The 22,313-nt window shown below is 42.1% G+C and overlaps 1 protein-coding gene across 1 annotated transcript; it reads left to right on the forward strand.

Moving 5' to 3' along the window:
• The first annotated feature begins 561 nt into the window (after nt 1-561).
• LOC142408589 (NELL2-interacting cell ontogeny regulator 1-like) lies at nt 562-9,440 on the forward strand. Its single transcript, XM_075499158.1, has 4 exons — nt 562-576; nt 2,743-2,885; nt 4,721-4,809; nt 9,272-9,440. Exons 2-4 carry the CDS (start codon nt 2,762-2,764, stop codon nt 9,341-9,343), a joined length of 285 nt encoding a protein of 94 aa, XP_075355273.1. The 5' UTR covers nt 562-576; nt 2,743-2,761; the 3' UTR covers nt 9,344-9,440.
• Nucleotides 9,441-22,313: the final 12,873 nt, after the last annotated feature.

Genomic DNA, 22,313 nt, shown 5'->3' on the forward strand with positions numbered 1-22,313 from the left:
AAAGCAGGCACGAGTGGTTATGACCTGCGTCACTCAGAACAATTCAAATGGCAGATTGTGCACTGAACAATTCCTGGCCTTCACCAAAGTCTCACCTGTGACATGTCCTGCAGTTTCTGAGTGCAATCCTATGGTTTTTCCTGGTTTCCCATAACGCAGGTGTAATTTGTCATGGTTATTTTCAGGCACTAGGGAAGCAAGTTGCTTGAATCAGGCATCACATCCAGCTGAGCGGACTTGGGGAAAACAATTCAGCAGACTTCAAGAGAGATGAATCAAATGGCCCAGCTTTAAAAACCTTACCCAGAGCACGTAAGTCACTGCTGGAACTCACATGTCAAAGCAGAAACATCCTTCCCCAGACCTGGGAGACACAGCCTGTTCCTCTTTAAATCTGTGCTGTGTGCTGCAGTGCTCTGCATTGTTGCCATGGCAGAAATCTCCCCATAGTAATAACCTCTTTCAGAGAAGGTTAAAAAGAGACAGTGCACATGCTCAGAAATGCTGCACTTGTTCTGTTAGCAGTTTGCAGCGGCCATTTCAAAGAGACCGTCACAAAGACAAGAGAGAGATCAGGTACTGATATTTTTTTCCTTTGTTAGAGGGGATTACTTTTGCTCTTTCACAGAAGTCCTTGCACAGATCTGTCTCCATTCCCAGTTGCACTGCAGAGAGAGACCACCCTTGAAGCCTGTCGTGATTATTCCTCACAGATAGCAAATTCCCACAGAATAACTAAGAGGCAGTAGTTAGATGTGGCCTGAGGTGACTGCTGCACTTGCGGAGCAATTATTTTGCAGCGGGGCTCACATACAAAGCTGACCTGATGCTGGGGTGGGTGATGTGTAAGGTACCCTGAAAAAGTTTAACAGCGTATCTGTCTGCTTTGTTTTGTTAAACCTGTCTAGCGCTCATAGTCAGCTATGAGAATAGCCTCTGCTCCTAGTGACCAGGAGGCTTCTGCATTAGGTACTTTCAAAGGAGGCTGGTATTATCCTAATTTACTGTTACTTGGAGATACTGCTGCATCCAGTTGCAAAGCCTGGTCTTTGGTTGTACTTGCTTTGATTGCAGATCACCATTAATTAAAACAGAAAACCCAAGCCGCTTGTTATGATTTTAATCCCTGTATTTTAAGGATTGTAGAAATAAGAAAAAGGATCACATCAGATCACTTCTAAATAGTGGGAGGGATAGGAAGCCCAGTTCTGAGGTTATAGGAATTACATTACCAGATCTATTTTTTGGTGTGGGCCCAAATATATCTGTGACTCTACGTGTACGTGTGTGTCTCTTGCTTCCGAACCATCCCCTACTCTTATATTTAGGTTGAGGTGCACAGGAAGAGGATGTGTATAATACTGCTCCTTTCCTGGATGAATTGCTGGTTTGCACATGCTGCAAGTGTTCGTGCAGAATTTGCAGCTTCAGATTAGCTGTGTCTGAAACGGTGGATTGCATATATCAAAGAGCAATTTTGTTCCATTCTGTGTTTGTAACAAGATGGGGAAAAAACCTTTCCTTTCCTGCCTCCCTTTATTGGCCTTCCAAATGTGAAATACAAGCTGGTTTGGGGAGTGCTGTACTCTTGCATTCAGCACATACAGATTTGATGTTCTTATGCAACATCTTTTGCTTAGTATGCACCGACTTAAAAATCAGGAAGAGACAGAATGTTGTCCTGCTTTCCTGGGTTCAGCTAAAGAGAACTTTCATATGGATTTTGTTGTGTTGCTACGACTTAACCTTATTTGATTCTTTCTTTCTTCCATTTGAACACACAGAAACGGAAGGTAGACTTGGCTGAACTAAGGATCACCCTAGCAGTTTGTCGGGATCCTTGAGGCTTGGATCTGTAATAGACAGTTGCAGCTTGAGCCAGTCCAAGTTTCCCATGTTCCCTCTTGATCTGAACAGTTTACCTGTTGGATCAAGAAAATACTTCATTTGAAACCCGTGTACTTATAAAAAATTTTACCTCTGTGTGAAGGGGAGGTGTTGCTGGACCAGACTGTACCTAACTTCAGGGCATGGTATGGGCTGTCTGTGATGTTCAGGAACAAATAGATGGCTGCAAATAAAGGTCTGAAGCCCAGATTAGGAGGGGAAACAGAAGGTCAAAGAGTTTTGATGCATTTACTGTTAGAAATTCTACCTATGAATTTGGAAGTTGAACAAACATCTTTTCCTTCAGCTACTTACTCCTTTATGAAAGTTTTTATGATCAGTGTGGTGCGTAGTTAATGATATTGGTTAGCTTTAGTTATTATACTTGTGAAAAGATGGTGCATTAGTAAAGCAAGCCAGTGGGTAAAAACTTCATTTCCAGGTTCAGGTCTGTTGCAGCCAGCTCTGTAATCCCTGCAGTTTTGATCTCGAAGTCTAACAGTGAACCAGCTGTCCAGATTCATGTGCTGTTCTGGGACTGTGTAGTTAGAAAAAAAGATTGGTGTCACAGAGCAGGCAAAGTTGCTGGCATCCTGGCTTGCAAATGAAACCAAAAACTGTCTAGGGACTTCTGATCTTCTCCTTCATGTCTAGGGACATTCTCTCCCAGTTGGGTTTTATGTGCACTGCTGGAAAAGTACAGAGACCTTCTGTCCATGCCCTAGATTTTCTGATTGTTTTTTTTCTTTCAGAGGAAGACTGCCAATGCTTTAGCCGTCAGGAACAAGTTCTTTGTAACAAAACCTTGTATCTGTAATGTTCCTCACTGACTTGTTTGTGTCTCTTGATAAACAGAGAAGCACCCATTCCCAAGATGCTGGCACCCTGCCTTCTGAGAAGAGTGGTCCTTACAGTTCCTTTAGTTTTTGTGGTTGCACTGCTTCTTGCGGAGCCTGTTAGATCTGATCAAGAAGCGGGAACAGCCATACCAGCTGAAAGTATGTACCACCCTACAGTCCTCTCATACAGCTTGTAATGTAGTTTTAATGTTGCAGGACTTCATATCACTGAAGCTTGTCCAAATAATTCAAACTATTTTGGACATGTCTTGCTTACGATGTTTTAAAATCACAACTTGGTAGCACACCAGTGCTGTTTTTCTCCTGCATCCAAGGCTTTCCACTCTCTTACCCTTATCTCCTGCCTGTTGCTGTCTTGCTTGTACCTGAAATCTGCCACTGTTCTGCCTTTTCTTTTGTACAGCCCTTTCATTTTGTTAGTCCTTTCTATGCCAGGAGTCACCCTGTTTGCTTTTCAGAGACATGCTTGAGACTTGCTTTTTTCAACTGACATATTGACTGTTCATTACATCTTTCATTCTTGGTAATGTAAGATACTCTTCTACTATATTAAGGTCAGTAGTTTTTATTAAAAAAATCACAATGAAGATGCCAAGAAAGCACGCTTTGTCAACACTTAGTCTTGCAGCCTTCAACCACCTAATTCTCCTTTGCTGATCTGTGTTGAGTTTGATTTACATCATAAACATAATGGCAGGTCCTTGCATCAAGTTGTTGATGTGGAAAATGCTGTCCTCTCCTTATGTCTGGTGCATATATAATAACACTATGGTTGGGTGGTGGTACAACAATGAAAGAGGAGGTCTGTAATACTGTTCAATCTTTTTTTTTAATCTCCTTTTTTTTTTTTTTTTTCCTAGCCAGTTAAAGAATTTGGCAGACTCCTTTTCTCCAGCAGGCAGGATTCCTGTCTGCTGGTTAGCACACAGATCATGAGCTGAAAGCTCATACTCCAGCTTATCAGAGGCATGTAGTAATCAGTCAAATATCAAGTGTTTGCAAAATAGGCTGACAGACACTGAAGGATTTTCCAGCATCACTCTAGGTTTCATCCTTTCTTCCTTACCAGACCTCAAAGAGCAAACTAAACCTGCGCTTAGAATTTCTCACTTGCGCAATATTTCTTACGAAGTTGTCAGAGAGGCACAGGCACTGAGAAGCAAATAAGAGCATATGTAGAGCCTGATGATTCGAAGACATTTCATCATGTCTATATTTGTTCTGTCTCAGTACTGCTATCTGTTAGGGCACAGCTTTGTGTTACTTGATGATCAAGGCAAAGCAAGCCTTGTGACCTTCAGTTTGGATATCTAGATATGGGAATACTATCTTAAACACTGCAATTAGTCCAGAATGCAGCAGTTCTGCTTATCAGCAATGCTCACTAATGACAGGGCATTGTGTTTCTCTGCTGCTTGCTTCACCAGCTTTGGACAAAGCTGTATCATATTCAAAGTTAGAGGCTAAGTGATCTGTCTTTGTGATAATGTAGTCAATTTTAGTCCCTTAGCTTTCTATTTAGAGCTCAAGTTTGTGAGAGTAGGAGACAAGATTTTCCAGGGAACAGGTTCATGGTTTCAGAGGTAATTTCTGAAAAATCTGAAAAATCTGAAGATGAGGTTGAAAATGTGCTCAGGGTTGGTGGAGCAAAATGAAGGACTCAAGTTACGGGTTTAGTGTTTCCACACTATGAACTGTGACAAGAGAAGGACGACAGGAACAGCAATAAAGGAAGAAGAACATTTTTAATGCAAATTTGTTGAAGTAATTCTTTTGTTATTGAGAGACTGGGTGGACCACCATGATGGGCCATTTACAATAGCCTGGGTTGTTCAAGAGTACATACATCAGTATGCACTCTGTGGACTCTTTTCTGTAGCTCTTCCTCGTACTCAAAATCACTGTTTATTCGTTCTACTTAATACTTCATGCCATGTATTCTCTACCAAATGCTTTACTAAATGCTCTTCTAGGTCGTCCCTGTGTTGATTGCCATGCATTTGAGTTCATGCAGAGGGCTCTGCAGGATTTAAAGAAGACTGCGTATAATCTAGACACGCGGGTAAGGAAACATTCAATTTCTTTTTTTTTTAATTTCATAATTTTTTTTTATCCACAGAAAATGCTGTGGATAAAAGTAGATAAGGTGGATGGATTTTGCACAAGACCCTCAGTCAACTGTACTGTCCTATCCCTTAAGGTGAGGCTGGGTAATTACATTTCACCTCTCTATGCAATAATCTGTGGAATTATTTTGCCTTGGGGTATCAGGGACACTAGGAAGCTTAGGAAAGAGTGAACTGACAGTCCTCAGCCCTCTGTCCTTGGCGAGTTACAGCCATTAGCGCTGCTATTCTCATTCCAAACACTGAGCGCACACCTTTGTTTTTATGTTACGGGGAGTAAGGTGAGAGCAAGGTGAGAGCATCATTTATATTTATTGCCCAGAAGGAGAGAGCCGACTCAAACAAAAAGCCTACTAAAATAAAATACTCTCCGCACATGGTTTTACCCCTGGGGAGCAGCTAAGAGAGGAAACATCATCTTCTAGATACTTTTTACATTGCTCTGATTCCATAATGATGAAAAATGCCACAAAGTAGAACAGCATAGGGAATGAAACTTGTTTGGCTTGCAGTCAGTGTGGAGAATTTGCCAAGCTTGGTATCTTCCTTCTGTGAGGGGAGTTGAATCTGTCTCTTGCTACTGCAACCTGCAATCTGTGACTAGCTGTATCCCAGCTGCTGTCAGATAGTGGTGTCTCAGGAGGGTAGCTTTTTCCCCACCTCCTGTGTACCCTTTAGCTGAAGTGCTATATCTGCACTCTTGCACAGATTTTTCGACAGAAGGCACTCAAACTTTTTTGCTCTTCTGATCTATGGTCAAGGTTGTTCACAGTTCAAAGTCTGCGAACTGGCATCTTTGAAGAATGGTTTGAGGTAACTCCAAGCAGGGTCCATGATGTTTAGGTGAAAATGCAGGTGCGGGAATGAAGATGCCTTAAATTGTGACATACTACAAAAACCAAACATTCCAGCAGAACCAGATTGGTATGTAGCACATTTACAGTTAAACAAAATCTGTTCAGTAATTACGGGTCAAATGTATTGGGCTCCTTCATGAAGAAATCTCGTTAATGAATACATCTGCTGAGCACTGTATACAGCCCAAACAAGATGTTCAGATTGTGCTGTAAAGTAGTTCTAGCACACCTTTTCCTTCTTTTACAAACCTTTGAACTTTTCGCCACAATTTCTCAATCTTGATTAATCTTGATATTTTATATCTCAACTACTAAAATCTTCTCTGGGTGTCTGGATATGGCAGTGACCTTTATGACACCTACAGCTTGCAGACCAGGAGAGAAGCTTTATAAAATACAGATATCCAAAGCAGGAGTAGCAATAACAGCCCCAAAGATAGCAACTGTATTTTAATACTTTTTAAAACATAAAAATAAAAGACAGCTAAGGAGAGGAAATGAGGATACAAAAAAGGTTCAGTTGAGAGGAATGTCCTATTATTGACTTTCACGGTTGTAGATTTGACAGCAAGCCTGAGAATGTGGCTCCATGATACATTCTCACCAAAACAAACCTATTGCTTCCTTATCACTTTAAAATCTAAATAATCCATATTGAGATCCTTCAGTGCCTCTGGACCAGGACAGGCCTATTCCAGTCATTAAGCTAGGAATTCTGCCTACATCTTCAAAAGACATGGAAATATTTAATACTTGAGGACTTCTTGGAACTGCTGTCTACACTGTTTCAATTCTTGGTTTTATTATTCAGCTGTGGCCTAATTTGATGGAAACTGGGAGTTTTAAGACAATTGCTTTCAGCCACATATATATTTTACATTTGACTATTTTAGTCTATTTTGCTGCTTAGTGAGGCAAATATTTCTGTCTCCGAAAATACAAGTCCCTTTGTTAATATTCCCACTGGAGACACTCATTTCCTTGAAAAACTCTCTTTTGTTTGCAGGCAAGATTTTTAGATGATGACTAAGCAGCTCCTAACTGTGTTGGAGAGGGAGGGATTCCCAAAAGCTTAGAGAGGAAATTCCCATTTAATTCCTCCCGCAAATCTCACCCTACATGATCTCATGAGTGCGTTCTTTTACTGCTGGGCGGGAGCTGCTACCATCTAAACCGTTCAGCCAGTTCACAGCCAGCTCCCTACTGCATCTAAAAGCTGCTCAAGACAGAGGCCAGCAGGGAGCAGGCCGTAAAACAAATCCTGTAAAACAGATCCAGTCCACGGGCTACACAGTTCACTGTAAGTCTGCACTATAGACACTTATTTTCAAAATTCCAACACATTTTTCAGAGTTAACCAGTGGACATTGCATTACAACTTATAATGAGCTCAGGAACTGCATTTGTAGCTGGAATTTATCAGCTTTTTTGTAGGTTCAGAATCTGGACCCTGTCCTGTTTTTTTGTTTTTGTTTGGTTTTGGTTTTTGTTTTTTTTTTAAAACGTGCTTTAACCCACCAGGGCATAGTAACAAATCTCTGCGAAATGGTTTTGTGATCATGCTCACAAAGTAGTAATCAAAACTGTATTTAGTGCCATTCATTTTGTTCTTTATTCCTTTCTAAACTGTCAATGGTTATTTGGAATGTTCAAAGCACATTAAGTTAGATGTACCCATGAAAATAAAAACAAAGGCTTGAAAATGTTATTAAAGATATATAAGATGGTAAGCAGCCTTGGGGCTTAGTTCCAAAGCTGTTGGCATGCTGTCAAACTCCCTTATTCAAACCATTGCAAATGATGTCAAGGAGATGGTTATAAGGTGGTAATTGAGTATCTTTTAGGTGATTAGCAAAGTCTGATCAGATCTTTCCAGTTTTGGAGGGTAGCTGAAACAATCAAAAGCGATACCTGATTTAATATAGAACCACAGGGCTGTGTCTAGTGATTTATCATCTGGGAAAAAAACCTGACTAATAGATAGCTTTTCCTGTACTAAGAAGGCAGGTGGTAAGCAGGGGGCTTCAACCCAGCTCTGCTCTAAGTGCCTTTAGCTGATGTGGGTCAATGGATAACACAGCTTTTCAAACACAGCCTTTAATCATATGGCAATTCCATCTCATACGAAAATCACAAAACAGGCAGATTAAGGATGGATTTCTCTGGCATTTAGAGCTGGTAGTCTTCATAATGCCATTTTTTTGTGTAGCTGGTTACACCATTACACCAGTGGGGATTAATTTGGTGAGTGGACTTCCCACAGCTAGTGTGTACTATGACAATAAGGAGGAAGTCCTCTCTTGGATCAGTCTGATTCTCAGATACAGCTTCAGCTCATGATAGACAAACTGAGATGAAGATATGATGATGTCAAACAGCTCTGTGCTCCATCATGCATCTACTGAAGCCACAAGTGCTCCAAACAGCCAGGAAAACCGAAGCGTGTGTGTGCTAGAGAGGAAGGATTCCCAAATTTCCCTTATGCAGCCCTGCTGTCCCTTCCCTGGTCCTCAGCCCCTTCTCGCGTGTAGTCTGATCATACCCAGCTCCAGTTCTGAGAAGTTCCCAATCTGCCCTCATTGCTCCAGAAAATCCCTGTGGGCAGCAATGATCTCCTGATATTGATGAACCCCAGTTCAACTGGGGGACCTCTGCTTTCACCAGTTTGGGACCCCTTTCCTTAAAGAAGCCAGCAATCTCATCACGTGTTTGAACTGTGATGGCTGGGTGCCAGCTCAGCATCTATTGTCTGTTTTAGGCTCCAACAGCATATTAACAATAACAACAATGAAGCAGGAGAAGTTAAAACAGAAGTAAATTTCTTCACTGAGAGGGTGGTTGGTCACTGGAACAGGCTCCCCAGGGAAGTGGTCACGGAACCAAGCCTGTCAGAGTTCAGGGAGTTCTGGATGACGCTCTTAGTCATATGGTTTAGTTGTAGGTAGTCCTGTGAGAAGCAGGGAGTTGGACTTGATGATCCTTATGGGTGCCTTCCAGCTTGAGATATTCTATGATTTTATGATTCTATGATTAAATTATGCCTTACTTTCTCTGTATAACTTTCAGCAGTGAGTCCAGGCTGTAATACTCTAAATTTAATTTTTTGAGTCTGTTTTTAAGTAAAAAGAAAATTTCTGACAGGTTTTGGGGGTTTTTTTTAAGCCTCTCATGAACTTGAGGGCTTATGCTCCAGTTTGTGCAGTTGAAGTAAGATTGTAAGAAAGACAAATAACTTTAAAGAAAAATAACAGCACCCAGACACATATTGAATGTACTAATGTGAAAAACATGAATGTGTACGGGACTGAATTTCTCCATGTCACCGGAAGTATTGCCATGTTGGTATGCCAATTAACCATGCAAAAGCTAAATTATTTTGCAGAGCAGTAAGCAATAACTCTGATTTTTACCGCAAGCACCATCTCATACAACCAACTCCAAATCTTAGAATGAAAGTAAAATGGACTTTTCTTTGGGAGCTAATTAGTTTTACAGCGCTGACACTTGTTTTTTGATGTTGCTTTTGTTCCCCCTCTTATAGACAGAAACTCTGCTTCTTCAGGTGGAAAAGAGAAATCTGTGCGACTGTGTAACTGCAAATCTGCTGAACTGAATCCTGGAGGCCAGCTAAGGAGTATCACCTGTTCAGTGGTTTTTAAAATGCAGCTGTATAAAATACAGCTTTATGGAGTTCATGTTGCAAGCATGCATGCCCCAATGTACTGAGGAAATTGGTGGACTGTGTCTCATGTATTTGTCTGTTCTGTTTTTTTTAAAAGAGTACCCTCTTTTTACATCCACTGGGTTGCCGGTAAGGGCTCAATTCAGTAAATCTGTTACTTTGTATTAGAGTGGGGGAAAAATGTACCTGCTTTGATTTTTAAATCAGAGTTGACCAAGTGTAACCCACAAGATAAATATGGCCAGCAGTGCTCTAGAGACACTTGCAGCTGTTTTTTGTCTCTAATATGAACATATCTCTGTGGCAACTTACCCAGTTATATTGAGACAGGGAATTGTGGTCTCCGTAGGCTTTGCCTGTGTATTAAAGATGATGGAGGTCCTTTCTGTTTGTTGTCTGTACTGTGACCACATTCAGGCATGTTGTAGCTCTGTCAGCTGTAATGAAGTGTGTGTCATGAGGAGGTGTATGTGTGCTGTACTTGGACCAAAACGGTTTATATCCGAGAGCTGAGTTTTCTGGTATCCTGCATAAGAGTATTGTCTTCTTTAATTAAAATCTTTAGTTTCTTTCCCTCCTTACCTAGACGCTCCATTCTTAACCCACTGTATCTCTAAATAGCTTTATCTTAGCAGGTCAAATGGATAGAGTAGAAAAATGAGAATAAGGGTATGACTAGGCAGCCTTGCCAGTTCCAGCTGTACCAAATGCTACTGCCAGCAACTGCTCAACATCACATTGAAGGAGACTCCGTGCAGTGCCAAGAAGTTTCTTCATGAGAGTGCTCCTTATTTTACTTCAGGTGAAACACAGTGGTTAGGTCACGCATATTTGGTCCGTTCTGTGATGGACTGAACTCTGAATGTTTTGGTCTTTCCTTGTAGTTGCCTTTGAAAGCTGCTCTTTTTGTTTCAGGCATGAAGAAAGACTTGTGTACCTGAAAGCTGAGATGATTTTTATCCTCAACTCTACCACTTCATTCTAAGATATCTGTCCACCCACAAGTCTGAATTAGGCTGAGCAATTTGAGTAGATGCTCTGAGTTTGTTTCATGTGATTTAGAGCCATCTCAAGCCACTCCAACAGTGGGGCTGTGGGGTGCTAACCTGGCTTGGGGAGTGGATAGGAGGTGGACATCTGAAGGCCAAAATATCTTCAGCTGAATTTGGAAGAAAGTGCCTGCCTGCAGCCTTCCTTCTCTAACTAAACTGGTGGGACTTTGCTGGAAGTGGATGAGAGAGGAAACACAACTACTGCTCTGCCAGTGCAGCTGTAGGTATGGTAACAAACAGTTGAGGGAGTAGGGGAACATGATAGACAGCCTCAGTGGCTTGCCAAACCTGTCCAGGGCTTGGAAAACCAATTCCTGCACGCTGAGAAGTGCAGCATGCCCTTCTGCATGGGACCAGGACATAGGCCAGCACAGAAGCTCAGTGTGAACTGGAGAGGGGATTCTGATGGTTTTTTTCCCAATGTCCTCAAGGAGCACCTGTGCTACGTGTTTTTCACCAAGCCCGTTCACACAGCATGGGAGCACTGGCACTGTTCCTATCTGGCTGCTGGGCAAAATAAGAGTAACTGCAAGCCTCACCTGCAGCTCCACTCCCAGAAAGTGGGGAGGGGCAGCAGTCCTTACTCATGCATGGCAGAGCATTTTCTGGACTTCTTGGAGCAAAGCCTCCTTTTGGAGGGCTTCAGCTGATCCTGGCTGTAGCAGAATGGTTTCTTAGAGCTTCTTGGCTTTTGCTGTACTTGGGTTGTCCCCATCTTGTTCTAGCTTGGCTCTGTTCCTCTGCTTTGCTCTGGACTTGCCTTGGCTCTCCTCTCCAGTATAACCTCCATTCCCCCTTCCAGTCTGGCACTGCCCTCTCTCTAGGCCCAGGGATTTCTCGGTGAACCCCTGGCCACCCGTCCTGATGACTCTGTGTGTAGTCACTGCAAGTGTGGGCAGTGGGGCTGATACTTCTCTGGTCAGCAGTCCCTTTAGATCCAACTGGCAGCACTGCAGGAGCAATGAGCAGCACTCCAATTTACCATGGAGTGAGTGAACACGGTGCCAAGCAACACTGGTATCTCATTCCCTGTCCAGTGAAGACATTGTGGGGAAGGTCCTCTTTTGACCTGGGAGGCCAGCATTCCCATTGCAGAACTTGGAGAAAGTCCCAGAACAGTTCAGGTGGTGAAAACTCTGCTCCCAAAGCTGAGTTAATCTGTGGACTGTCCACCAGGATGCTGTAAGCTCACCAGCTTGTTATAGGTGTGGACAGGAACCCAGCCATGGTCAGCTGCTTTTTTTGCCAGGCGTTGAGTAATAGATGTTCTGGCACAACTGGAAACACCTGTAGATCTTGATGATTTTTTCCCTTGGTGTCTGCACAGACACTGGCTTGAACAAAAGAAAATCTGACCACGTGGAAATACTTTCCTTCAGTCATTTTTCTGCACCTCTACCTTCTGAGTCACATCACCAGAACTGGGGTAGTGAGACACAGGACATAATAGGTGTTGCCCCAAGAGAAAGCAGCCAAGAGGGGAGTAGATGGGGAAAGGAACTTTCTCATTCTCTTCCTCAGAATCTGAAAAATTAAAGATTCCTTTCAGTCTGCAGAAGATCCATTAGAACCAGGAATTTCCTAGCAGAAATTGCTGTATGATCTTTTAAAGCCCACCTTACTATTTTCCTTTAGTTGCATGACTGTTCTGTATTACCTCTTGTTCAAAACCACCAAAGTCGCGGGAGAACAGAAGATAGCTAATATGCTACCAGTTCTAAAAAAGGATTGACAGGGAGACCTGAGAATTGCACGCAGCAGACAGAGTATCTGTTCTGGGCAAGTGAACAGAAACTTTCGAAGGATTTGAGTATGTAAACTCAGGTTTAATATGACACAGTGACAAGAGTCAAGACCATTTTTATAGACCAAAAGAATACAGCAGAACCAGATAAACTGCTGACAAAAGCAGCTAGGATAATCCCAAGTAATGTACAGACTAGGAGTCTTCAGTCTGGACAAGAGATGACTGAAGAAGGAGATGATAGAAGCTTATAAAACCATGAGTGACCAGAGAATGACTATTTGCTGTCCCTTCCCAAACAAGAAGTGGAGTGCACTGAATGAAACCAGCTGGAGGTAGGGTCAGAGCAAATAGGGTGATGCTCTTGACCTACTGCGTATTTCAGTTGTGGAAGTCCTCATTGCAGGATATTGCTGATGCTAAAAATTTACATGGGTTTAAAAAGCAGCTGTTCAGACTCATGCCTGAAAATCCTATTGCAAACTGTTAAATATAAAACCACCAATTTTGATTCAGGAGGTGCCTGAACCACAAGTTGTTGCAGGTTAACAGTGTTGTAGGAAGACATTGTGGTTGACCTGGTTTTATATTTTTCTGTACACATTTCTTATTGGTCAGTGCCAAGGATGAGACACTGGCCTCGGAAGGATCTTTGGTGTGATCTGGTGCAGTTGTTCATATGTGTAGAAATGAGCCTCTTCCCAAATTCATAAGGCAAACCTCCCTGTGCTCCAGAGAGCCACTCCTTTTTATCCCTTAGAAACAAACAGTTTTAGAAAGTCTTGAAGTTCTGGGTTTTCCATTGCCCGAGGACAGGGCACCATTAAGTAGGCCAGTGGCCCTGCTTCTGCAGCCCAGTACATTGCAGAGACCACTCCAAAGGGAGGAGTAAAGGCTCCTTTTTGAAGGGAAAGAAATGGTACTGCAAAACATTTGTCTACTGCCAGGAAGAAGCTATATAATTACTTGGATATTAGGATCTTCTGCATAGCGTACAAGCCCAGTCCTGTCTAGCTGTCACTCCTTGCCCTATGGCCTTTCCTCTGCTTCTGTCTTGGCTTTTTGTCAAGCCACTGTCCAAGCTGCCCTTTGTGCTGACCATTGGATATGCAGATCATCTCTCCCGTGCCATAAAGAAATCTTGCAGCAATGCCCAGTCTTGCAGCAAAGTAGCAAACACTTGTGCCTCTGAAGAATGTCTGAAAGTGATTGTATGTTACTGTGGTCGTGCTGCTGAGCTGGGAAATCTCTTCCAGACTTATGGTCCTGTGTCTTTGATGGCTCTGGCACTGTTTTGCCTCTTGTCCCTCTTCATCTACATATAGAGTATTTTTTCTGCCCTCTGAAAGCCTGACATTTTTAACATGAAAAATGGAAAGCATTAGTGCAAACAGGCTTTCTCTTCCCATCATACTTTAAAACTGCCGCTGTGCCTCCTACAAGAAGTGCATTTTTTCTCCTCAAAATCCAAAGGTCCCTGTTAAATCCAAACTGTTGTTTCATATGTATTTAATAGGGCCATCAGAACATGCATGCATCCTTCTCACTGTACACCTTGTCCTGTTTTATTTCCTGTACTGCATCATGTGGTTGTCTCTTGCTTTGTGACTGCATTGAAAGCTGTCTGGGGCAAAGAAGTTGTCATATCAATAGCACTGGAAGGTGGCCATCACACCTTCAGGTGTTGTGAACTTATTAAATAAAAATCACAATGTAAAATATGCTGGCCTGTTGCTCTAGTTTCAAGCATAGTATTTGTTTTTATGCATAGGTTTGCAGTTTAATCTCCATGTAGATATTCCTTAACCTTCTAACTCCAGCTTGCTGTTCTGACTGTAACTTTGTAGAGATGGGGAGTGGCAGAGATGGTATTTTCAGGGCCTCTAAGCTCCTGAATTTTAAAAAGTGGCTTAAAACATAAGAAAAAGAGTTCCAAGCACGGATGCCATGTGAAAGGAAACGCAAATATCTGCATATATTCTATTTCTTTCATTGGTCTGCCTATGCTTTTCTTTCCTAACAGTCAAGGCTGTCATCATTTGATTTCAGCCCTGAACCATGCACTTGCTGAAAACCTACTAACATACCAGCTTGTCTTCATTAGCCTTGAGTGCCTTTTGCTGTTTAAATCAAACTAAGTGATACTGCACTTTTCTGGCCATTTAAGTGATAAAACTATAGCTTGTTCTCTTTGTCAATAGAGTCTGAAAATGGAACAGGACTGGCAACTCTCTCATTATTCTTTATATAGCTTTACTCTTCTTTGAGAGTCCAAATCATCAGGAAAGACTGCTGACTGGTGATGCAAGTTAGACCATTCCATAGGGTAAGCAGGACACAGGTTTCAAGGGAGGCCGGTATTCACATTCTTGTTTTGGGGTGGAGGGATCTGAATTTTCTGAGTGTGTGCACTAATAGCTGCACTTAACAAACACTTAATGTTCATGCTCAGGCAAACATAATGGCAGCGTCAGCCCTGAGCTACATATAATTGTTAGATGTTTTTAAGCATTGAAGCTATTTTAGTTTTGTTAAGATTAGAACTTTATTTTTACCCTCATCCTTTATTTTATTCCTAAATTCCATAAAACATTTGGCAATGCAAAAGCCAGTAGGTACCACTGACAAAGAGATGAAGGAATCACATCGCTGGAAAATGTAAATACAGCAGATTTTTTTGCTCTGTGAAGTATCAGTTGTTGCATTACAGCAGTTGGGGTCTTGTGTTAATTGTTAGAGAATGTAGAGACAAAACACAGCTTCTATTTAGCTTTAAGTGCAAAGAACGTTTAATGCATGCCAATTTGATGTGCATAAGGTTATTTATCTAAGGGGATCTTCTACAAAATGAGCAGAAAGTGTAGGAGCTTGTCTGTATAACAGAATTGTGTCTAGTCCAAATTAATGGAAAGATCTGCTAATGTGAACTACATTTTAGTGTCAAATCTGGACTAACTTTTGAGCAAACCAACGCTCATTTAGGCAAACAATATTGACAAAATTTATCAGATTGTGTGGCTTCTGCACTGAGCTTGGTGAAACTTGGCATTTTCCTTTGTATAAATCCCAACAGACTTTAATGTTGCCAGTAATACGAGGTTTAATGAGGTGGTATCTGTTCAGCTTTCGACCACAACCCAAAAAGATGACCACGGTTTCACTCTGAAACTCTTCAGTTTAATATAGGGGCTGGGGAGAGACACAAACTTTTGGACCAAAATCAAAGTTACCAGCATTTGTGAATGCTTATAGTCAAGGCTTTCATTGGAGGCCATCTTTAGTGCTGTAAATTGACTTTCAAAGCTCTGGGCATTGTGGGTTATTTCTCTTCCCCAGTTAAAGGGCAGAACTTCATCCATACAGTAAATTTGTTACACATGGTTTCTTGTCTAAGCAGCTCTTGCATTCATCCTGGACTACATCTACACTGTAATAAAGCATCCAGCTTGTGAAAAGTATCTGGTTTCAGCCAACAGCACTGAATATAAGTAATGCACAATTCAGTCTTGCATTGAAGTGGGAACTGAACAATGTTTAAATGCCTTTTGACAGCTGGTATATTGCATATTTAAAGTATGGTTGGTTTTATATACAATGTGAAATCAAACTGTGTTTTACCCAGGAAGGTTGAACCATGTCCTAGAAGTCAATAGCTTTTCTAAAATAAAATGAGATCTCCCCACCTTCCCTTTCTGTATGCACATACAGGCTGTGTAGAGGAGAACTGCCTGTGCCTTTTGTTACCCTGGTTTTTGTAGCCACAGAATAACGTACTCAAACGCCAGCACTTACAAAAACAACCAACAGATTCTTCCTGACCATCAACTGCTCTCACAACACATGAATTCAGAAGGGATTTTTACACACAATTCTCTAGCAACTAAAAAATGACATGCTTATATCTTCCTAGACAGGGATAAGACTGGCAGTAGCAACGCAAATAGCTCAGCGGCATTCAGACTGAGTGTACACAAACAGTACACAGCCCTTGCCTATGCTGTAAATTTACCCCACGTCCAGCACAGTGATCAGTTGCTGGATTTCCAGCAGTCCAAGGCAAACCTCAAGTATAAACTAGGAAAACTGGTATTTTGCCGGTGGTTCTTACTTTTTCTTGGAACCAAAAGCCTGAACTGACCTTCATTTCACAAGAGCTTGACAGCAGCCCCTCCTGTGCAGCAGAAAGCATTCTAGGCTTTAGAAAGTATTTAAAGATGCTTGTCACTCTTGTGTCCCTTGATTTTTTGGAGAACTGATCAAGCCTGGATGCTTTCCCACATCTTACACTGTGGTAAAAGAGGCCTTTGGAGTTGACTAGTTCCTGCATTAAAGGATCTTGGTGCTAAGTTTCTATCATACTCCCTATTTGCAGCCACATCCCTGTTTTTGCAGTGTTGCGTGGACTTTGTTGGGACAGCTGCAGTGTCTCGAAGCCTCATAGTCTGACCAAGGTTCAGCTTGTGGTTGGGTTCTTGAAGAGTTTTCCAGGAAGTTCTAAGATGGGGAACTTGTCAAGCAATGATGCCAAGAACAAATTTGTCAGTTCATGAGGGAGACTTTTTTCCCCACCAAACCTCTGACTTAGTGTTTAAAGAAGATACTGAGCCATCAAGCAAAGGTGAATCATTATCTCATGGCATGAGGGACAAGATAAGTATAGGGTGCTTTAATTTTCAGTCCTTCTCAGGGCCTGAGATGGCTGTCAGAAAAAAAAGGCAATACAATTTATTCTGTTTATGGGCTGAAACATCTACAGTGCAGCAGCCTCTCACCTCTCAATTCATCTGCAAGACTGTGAAATAATTATTTAAACGAGGATTAAGAGCTGTGGGCCCTGGCAGCTGCCCTGCAGCCTAATGTCTCTGAATTCCTTTATCAGTGACCCATCCCAAAATGGGAATGTTCTCTAGCCATCATACTTGCTTAGATCAGAAAAACATTGCCTTTGCCCTGATAACTGAGGAAGGAGGAATAGTCTGAATTCCAGATGCTGCACAAAGGCAATGCATTTCTCCCAGGCGTGTCTGTGTTTATGCTGGAATTACAACACAGAGAGCTGGGAAGTGACTGCCTGGGAAGCAAAATGATTCTTGTAATCATAGAATCACAAAAAACAGGAAGGGAAAGGTATCCATAAGAAATCACCCAGTCCATCCCTTCTCTTTATGCAAGGCCGACTATCCCAATGCCATTCCCAAATGATGTCTAATTTATACATACAGGCTTAAATATCCCCGTCTTTCACAGGCAAACCATCCCAGTGCCATCCCTATTTTTAAGAAGTTTTCCAGGGGCTTTGGTGGTGCCTCCTTGATGCAATTTAAACCTCTGGTTATTTCTGCTGCTGTTGGTGTCTCTGCTAGTTCCTAGTATTGCAGTGACTAAACCAGATGCAGTACTACAGCTCAGACCTTCTGAAGGCATTCTAAGCTCCTGCACTTTTTTTTGTATATCCCCGTACAATTGCATTTTTTTGGCAATGACAGAATATTGTAGACTGATTTCAGCTCATGACTCCCTAGCACCGTAGAAGTGCCACTTAACCTGCTGTTCCCCATTCTAAATATGAGCCGTTGATTATTCCTGATGAAGTGTAGCACCTTTTTCTCATCCTTATCAAATTTTATTCTGGTTTTAGACCCTTTTTTTCAACTTATCTCTATGATTTAGAATTCTAGTCCTCTCCCCCAGCATTGCTTATAACCTCCCAGGCTGATGTTACATCTTAAATAACCATTTTGCTTATTCATTATCCAGCTGACTAATGAAATGCTGAATAACCCTTGACCTAAGTGAGTCTCTGCAGACCCCATGTGATATATCTCTCCATGGTCACAGTGACCCATTGCTAACTCTCAGCAGTGACCCAGCCAGTTTTGCTGGCCTCACAGTAGTTTCCTTCATTTGCTTCTGACAATGCTGTGTGACACAGCATCAGAAATTTTCCTGAAGTTGATTAAATTTGGCTTTTCCCTACCTGCAAGGCCTGTTACCACGTCACAGAAGGAAACTAAACTGGTTTGACTTGGTTCTTGACACATACCTCTTATTTGCAACTCCACTTCTTGTTTTCCAAATGCTTACAAACTGTTGGTGGGATTTTTGCTTCTAAAACATTCCCAGGGACTGATTGTAAACTGGTTTGTGTGTCATTTTCCAGTTTCTCTTCCCCCTTTTAAAGATAGTCACTGTATTTACTGTTTTCCATGGCTGGTATAACCCACATCTTTCCTGAGCTCTCAGCAATAATTGCTCATGGTGGTTGCTTTACTTTCTTCTTTAAATATTCTGAGGTAGGTCTAGTGATAGCCCTGAGTAAAAAGAGAGCTCTAGGCAGATTAAAACCCAGAAAAGTGACCTGGCACAAACCTGCAAGCATATGTAACCAAAGCAAATTTCTGCTAAATGTTCTTACCTAAAACACGTTCACTGGTGTTAGTTGTGTTAGCCTCCTGCTCGCTAGTTCACCTTATTTTGGTTGGTAGATAAAATAGATGCTAAGCCGTGTATCTCTTTCTAGGCATCAACTTGATTAACTTTCCCCTTCCGCTGAACGGAGAACAAACTCTTCTCTGGTTTTTGTCTTCATTACTCCCCATGTGTTTAAAGAATGCTTTCTTGCTGTTCTTCATGTTTCTCACTATTTGCATCTGGTTTTGCTTCTGGGCCTTTCTGGGGTTGTGCCTGTATTCTCTTGCCACTCTATTGTTCAAATAATAGTAACCAGACACAGATTCTTCTGTCTCTGCGCTTTCTTCTTCCGTTTAAGTTCAACAAGGGGCTTATGGCCATGTTAGCAGGCAGTGATTTACCACTTCATATTACACTGGGATTAACCACCCTATTTGCCATGTGGACCCATGACTATAATAATGGAGTTCTAAAATTAGAACCTTTGCCTGCACCTTCCTTTCATGCACACATATTTAACTCAGGCCTTTAACGTTAGTGATTTTAACTAGGTATATACATTTTCTTCCTCCACTGCAAAGATGTAACTTTCAATACCTGTAACACTTAGGCATCAATAAGAGATTTTCTGAGGGAGCTACCAGATGTCTGTCCTCACTAATCATCTTCCCAGTAAATGTCTGGATGTTTCTGATTATTTTGGAGGAAGCTCTTCTTTTGTTAGCAAATGATAATTAGGTATGGATTCTCTGTAGAAAAGGAAAACAAAGTATAAATATTTCCGACAGCCCTTTGGGATTCACTATGACATTCTTCAGACACCAAAGGGACTCCTGTGAATCTCTTGGAATTTTCTCATCCTTCAAAGTAAATTTAGTACTGGTATCCCTTAGTCATAGTGGTAGGCAATAGTGAATGTAATAGCAAAGCAAGTCATGCAAGTGCTTTCATGCTTCTCTCTTCTTCAGCTTTGCTGGAGGTGATAGAACAACACAGGTTTCTGGAAGTTTTCCATGCAGACTGGCTCCTGTTCCCTGTGAACTGAGAACTGCATCTTGGACCACACAGTTCTGTTAGCAAAAGGAGTTGGGAACTTTTTTCATGCTTCTTAAAGACCGGGGCGTTTGACACAAAAACTGGCCTGACTCTGCAAATGCAATGTCTGATTATTTTACGTTGGCACCAAACACTTAAAAAAAAAAGGACATTATTTTAAGCTTAGTAGTGTCCTGTCACACAGCAATAACACCTTCAACCCCATTAGATGGTGAATAGACAGGGCCCGACTGCAGATCCCCCTCACTGTCACAAGTGGGAGCAGGTTCAATGGTGTTGTACTGTCTGGATGGCAGTAGTCCAATTCAGCAAGGACTCCTTCTGTGGTGCTATCACAGTGTTAAGTCTGGATAGTGGGTGGCTGAGCAGCCAGAAGCCAAGACAGAGACAGTCCATCCTTTCACAGAGAAGCTTTATTGGATGCATGTACAATTATGCAAAATTTTGCTGTGACACCTCTCCTATGAGGACAGGCTGAGAGAGTTGGGGTTGTTCAGCCTGGAGAAGAGAAGGCTCAGGGGAGACCTTATTGCAGCCTTTCAATACTTAAAGGGGGCTTATAAGAAAGATGGGGACAGACTTTTTAGCAGGGCCTGTTGCGATAGGACAAGGGGTAATGATTTTAAACTAAAGGAGGGTAGATTCAGACTAGATATAAGGAAGAAACTTTTTACACTGAGGGTGGTGAAATGCTAGAACAGGTTGCCCAGAGAAGTGGTAGATGCCCCGTGCCTGGAAACATTCAAGGTCAGGCTGGATGGGGCTCTGAGCAACCTGATCTAGTTGAAGATGTCCCTGCTCATTGCAGGGGGGTTGGAGTGGATGACGTTTAAAGGTCCCTTCCAACCCAAACCATTCTATGATTCTATGATATATAGACCCTAATAACAAGATATCACCAAACCACGTGTAGGCATCCTTGGAGTCTTGGCATCCTGGGAATGACATATTTCAGGACGTTCAGCTTCTCTTTATTCCAAATTTTCCCAAGTTCTCTGCTCTGATCCCCTTTTATACTTTCTGCAGTTGTTTAAGATGGGTAACACCTCTGCTTACTTCTGTGGTTGCCCTTCCTCCCTGAGATGTCAAATTCCTTTCCTTACCTCATTGTGGGTTGTACTGCTTGTTCTACGTACCTACTGCAAAGACCAGGCAGTTATGAAAAAGATTTTACAAAATAGTTAGAATTTTAGAAAAGACTATATTGATACCTTGAAAAAATATTAGAACAAACAGTGCTTTCCACCTTATCAAAGGTTATTGCATCTGTAGGCAATTCCTTTCTGTCCTTTTCTTGAAGCTCATGTATGAAAAATACGATATGGCCATGGGACCATAATGAGGGTATACACAAGGAACACATATGCCAGGGTGAATGGAAGTGTAAGGTTTGGATTTTGTGTCAGAATTTCCATTTGGTGTTATTTAAAACTGCAGATCAGGGCTACACTATGTGACCAGCCCTAGATATGTGTATAGTCAAACTGTACAATGTTGTTCCATTATATCCTGGCTCTTACGGAGCTGCTTCTTTAACAGGCATCTGAGGCCTGTGAAGTGACAAACAATGTTAAACTGGGCCATCTCACACAACCTCACTTCAGGCATCCAACTTAAGAGCTTGGATTAGGAGTCTCAGCTTCTCATAAAGTCAGTGGAGCCATTTTGGTGCATACGTGTGCTCTGACTCACCTTATGAGGACCCCATTGACTGAGACCTTTATTTGGACCTTCCACGCAAGGGAAGTTGAGTTTCAGTTGCACTTTGGGCTAAAGTTTGCTCAGCGTGTCATTCTTGTAGGAATTGCTTCCACTACTCTGGGCTGCCCCCCTGCAACATCCCCTATTGCATGCACAAGGCAATTCGACTTTGCCAGAAAGTGGTCAAGAGCCTGGATTCACAGAATCACAGGAATCGTTGGAAAAGACCTTTAAGATCATCGAGTCCAACCGTAAACCTAACACTACCAAGACCACCACTACACCATGTCCATAAGCACCTCATCCAGACGTCTTTTAAATACCTCCTTTGAGATGACTTTTAAGCTAACCTGGTCCAAAAGCATAAGCATTGAAATGAGGGATGTGAGAGGTAATTCTGAGGAAGCCACAGGACCAAGTAAAATAGAAGCAGAGTACATTATGGATGACAGTCTCCAGGGCTGAAGAAAGCCAGGGATGAATTGTGTCTCAGCCCAGGAAGGCTCATGCCTCCACAGCCTGGCAGGTTAGTTATTCTGCACAGACCAGGAAGGCTGGAGCCGGCTCCCTGGTGAGAGGAGGTGAAGCGTCCTCCCCTGAGAGAAGGACAAAGCCATGAATTGAACAGATACGTTGCAAGATGGGTCTTTAGAGGAGCAAGAGGTTTTGCCCCTCACTCTGGGGCAAACAGGTATTCAGAGCTTCTCTCTCTCTTTACCAAAAGGTATCAGCTCCACTTTCTGAACATTTGATCTCAGCCAGGTCCTTACGGAAATCTCCTATCCAGGAGGGCTCATGCTTGAGCTTTGTCAAGACACAGCCTATTAGCAAAATCCTAGATCAAGAGTTGAGCTTGAAGCAGGCTTCCTTAAACTTTTGCGGTACATAGGTTTTGGCTGGGCTGTTATCACGGTTACCTGGTGTGATGCTGTGCAGG

Source organism: Mycteria americana, chromosome 4 (assembly GCF_035582795.1).
Source record: "Mycteria americana isolate JAX WOST 10 ecotype Jacksonville Zoo and Gardens chromosome 4, USCA_MyAme_1.0, whole genome shotgun sequence".
In the NCBI taxonomy this organism is placed as follows: Eukaryota; Metazoa; Chordata; class Aves; order Ciconiiformes; family Ciconiidae; genus Mycteria; species Mycteria americana.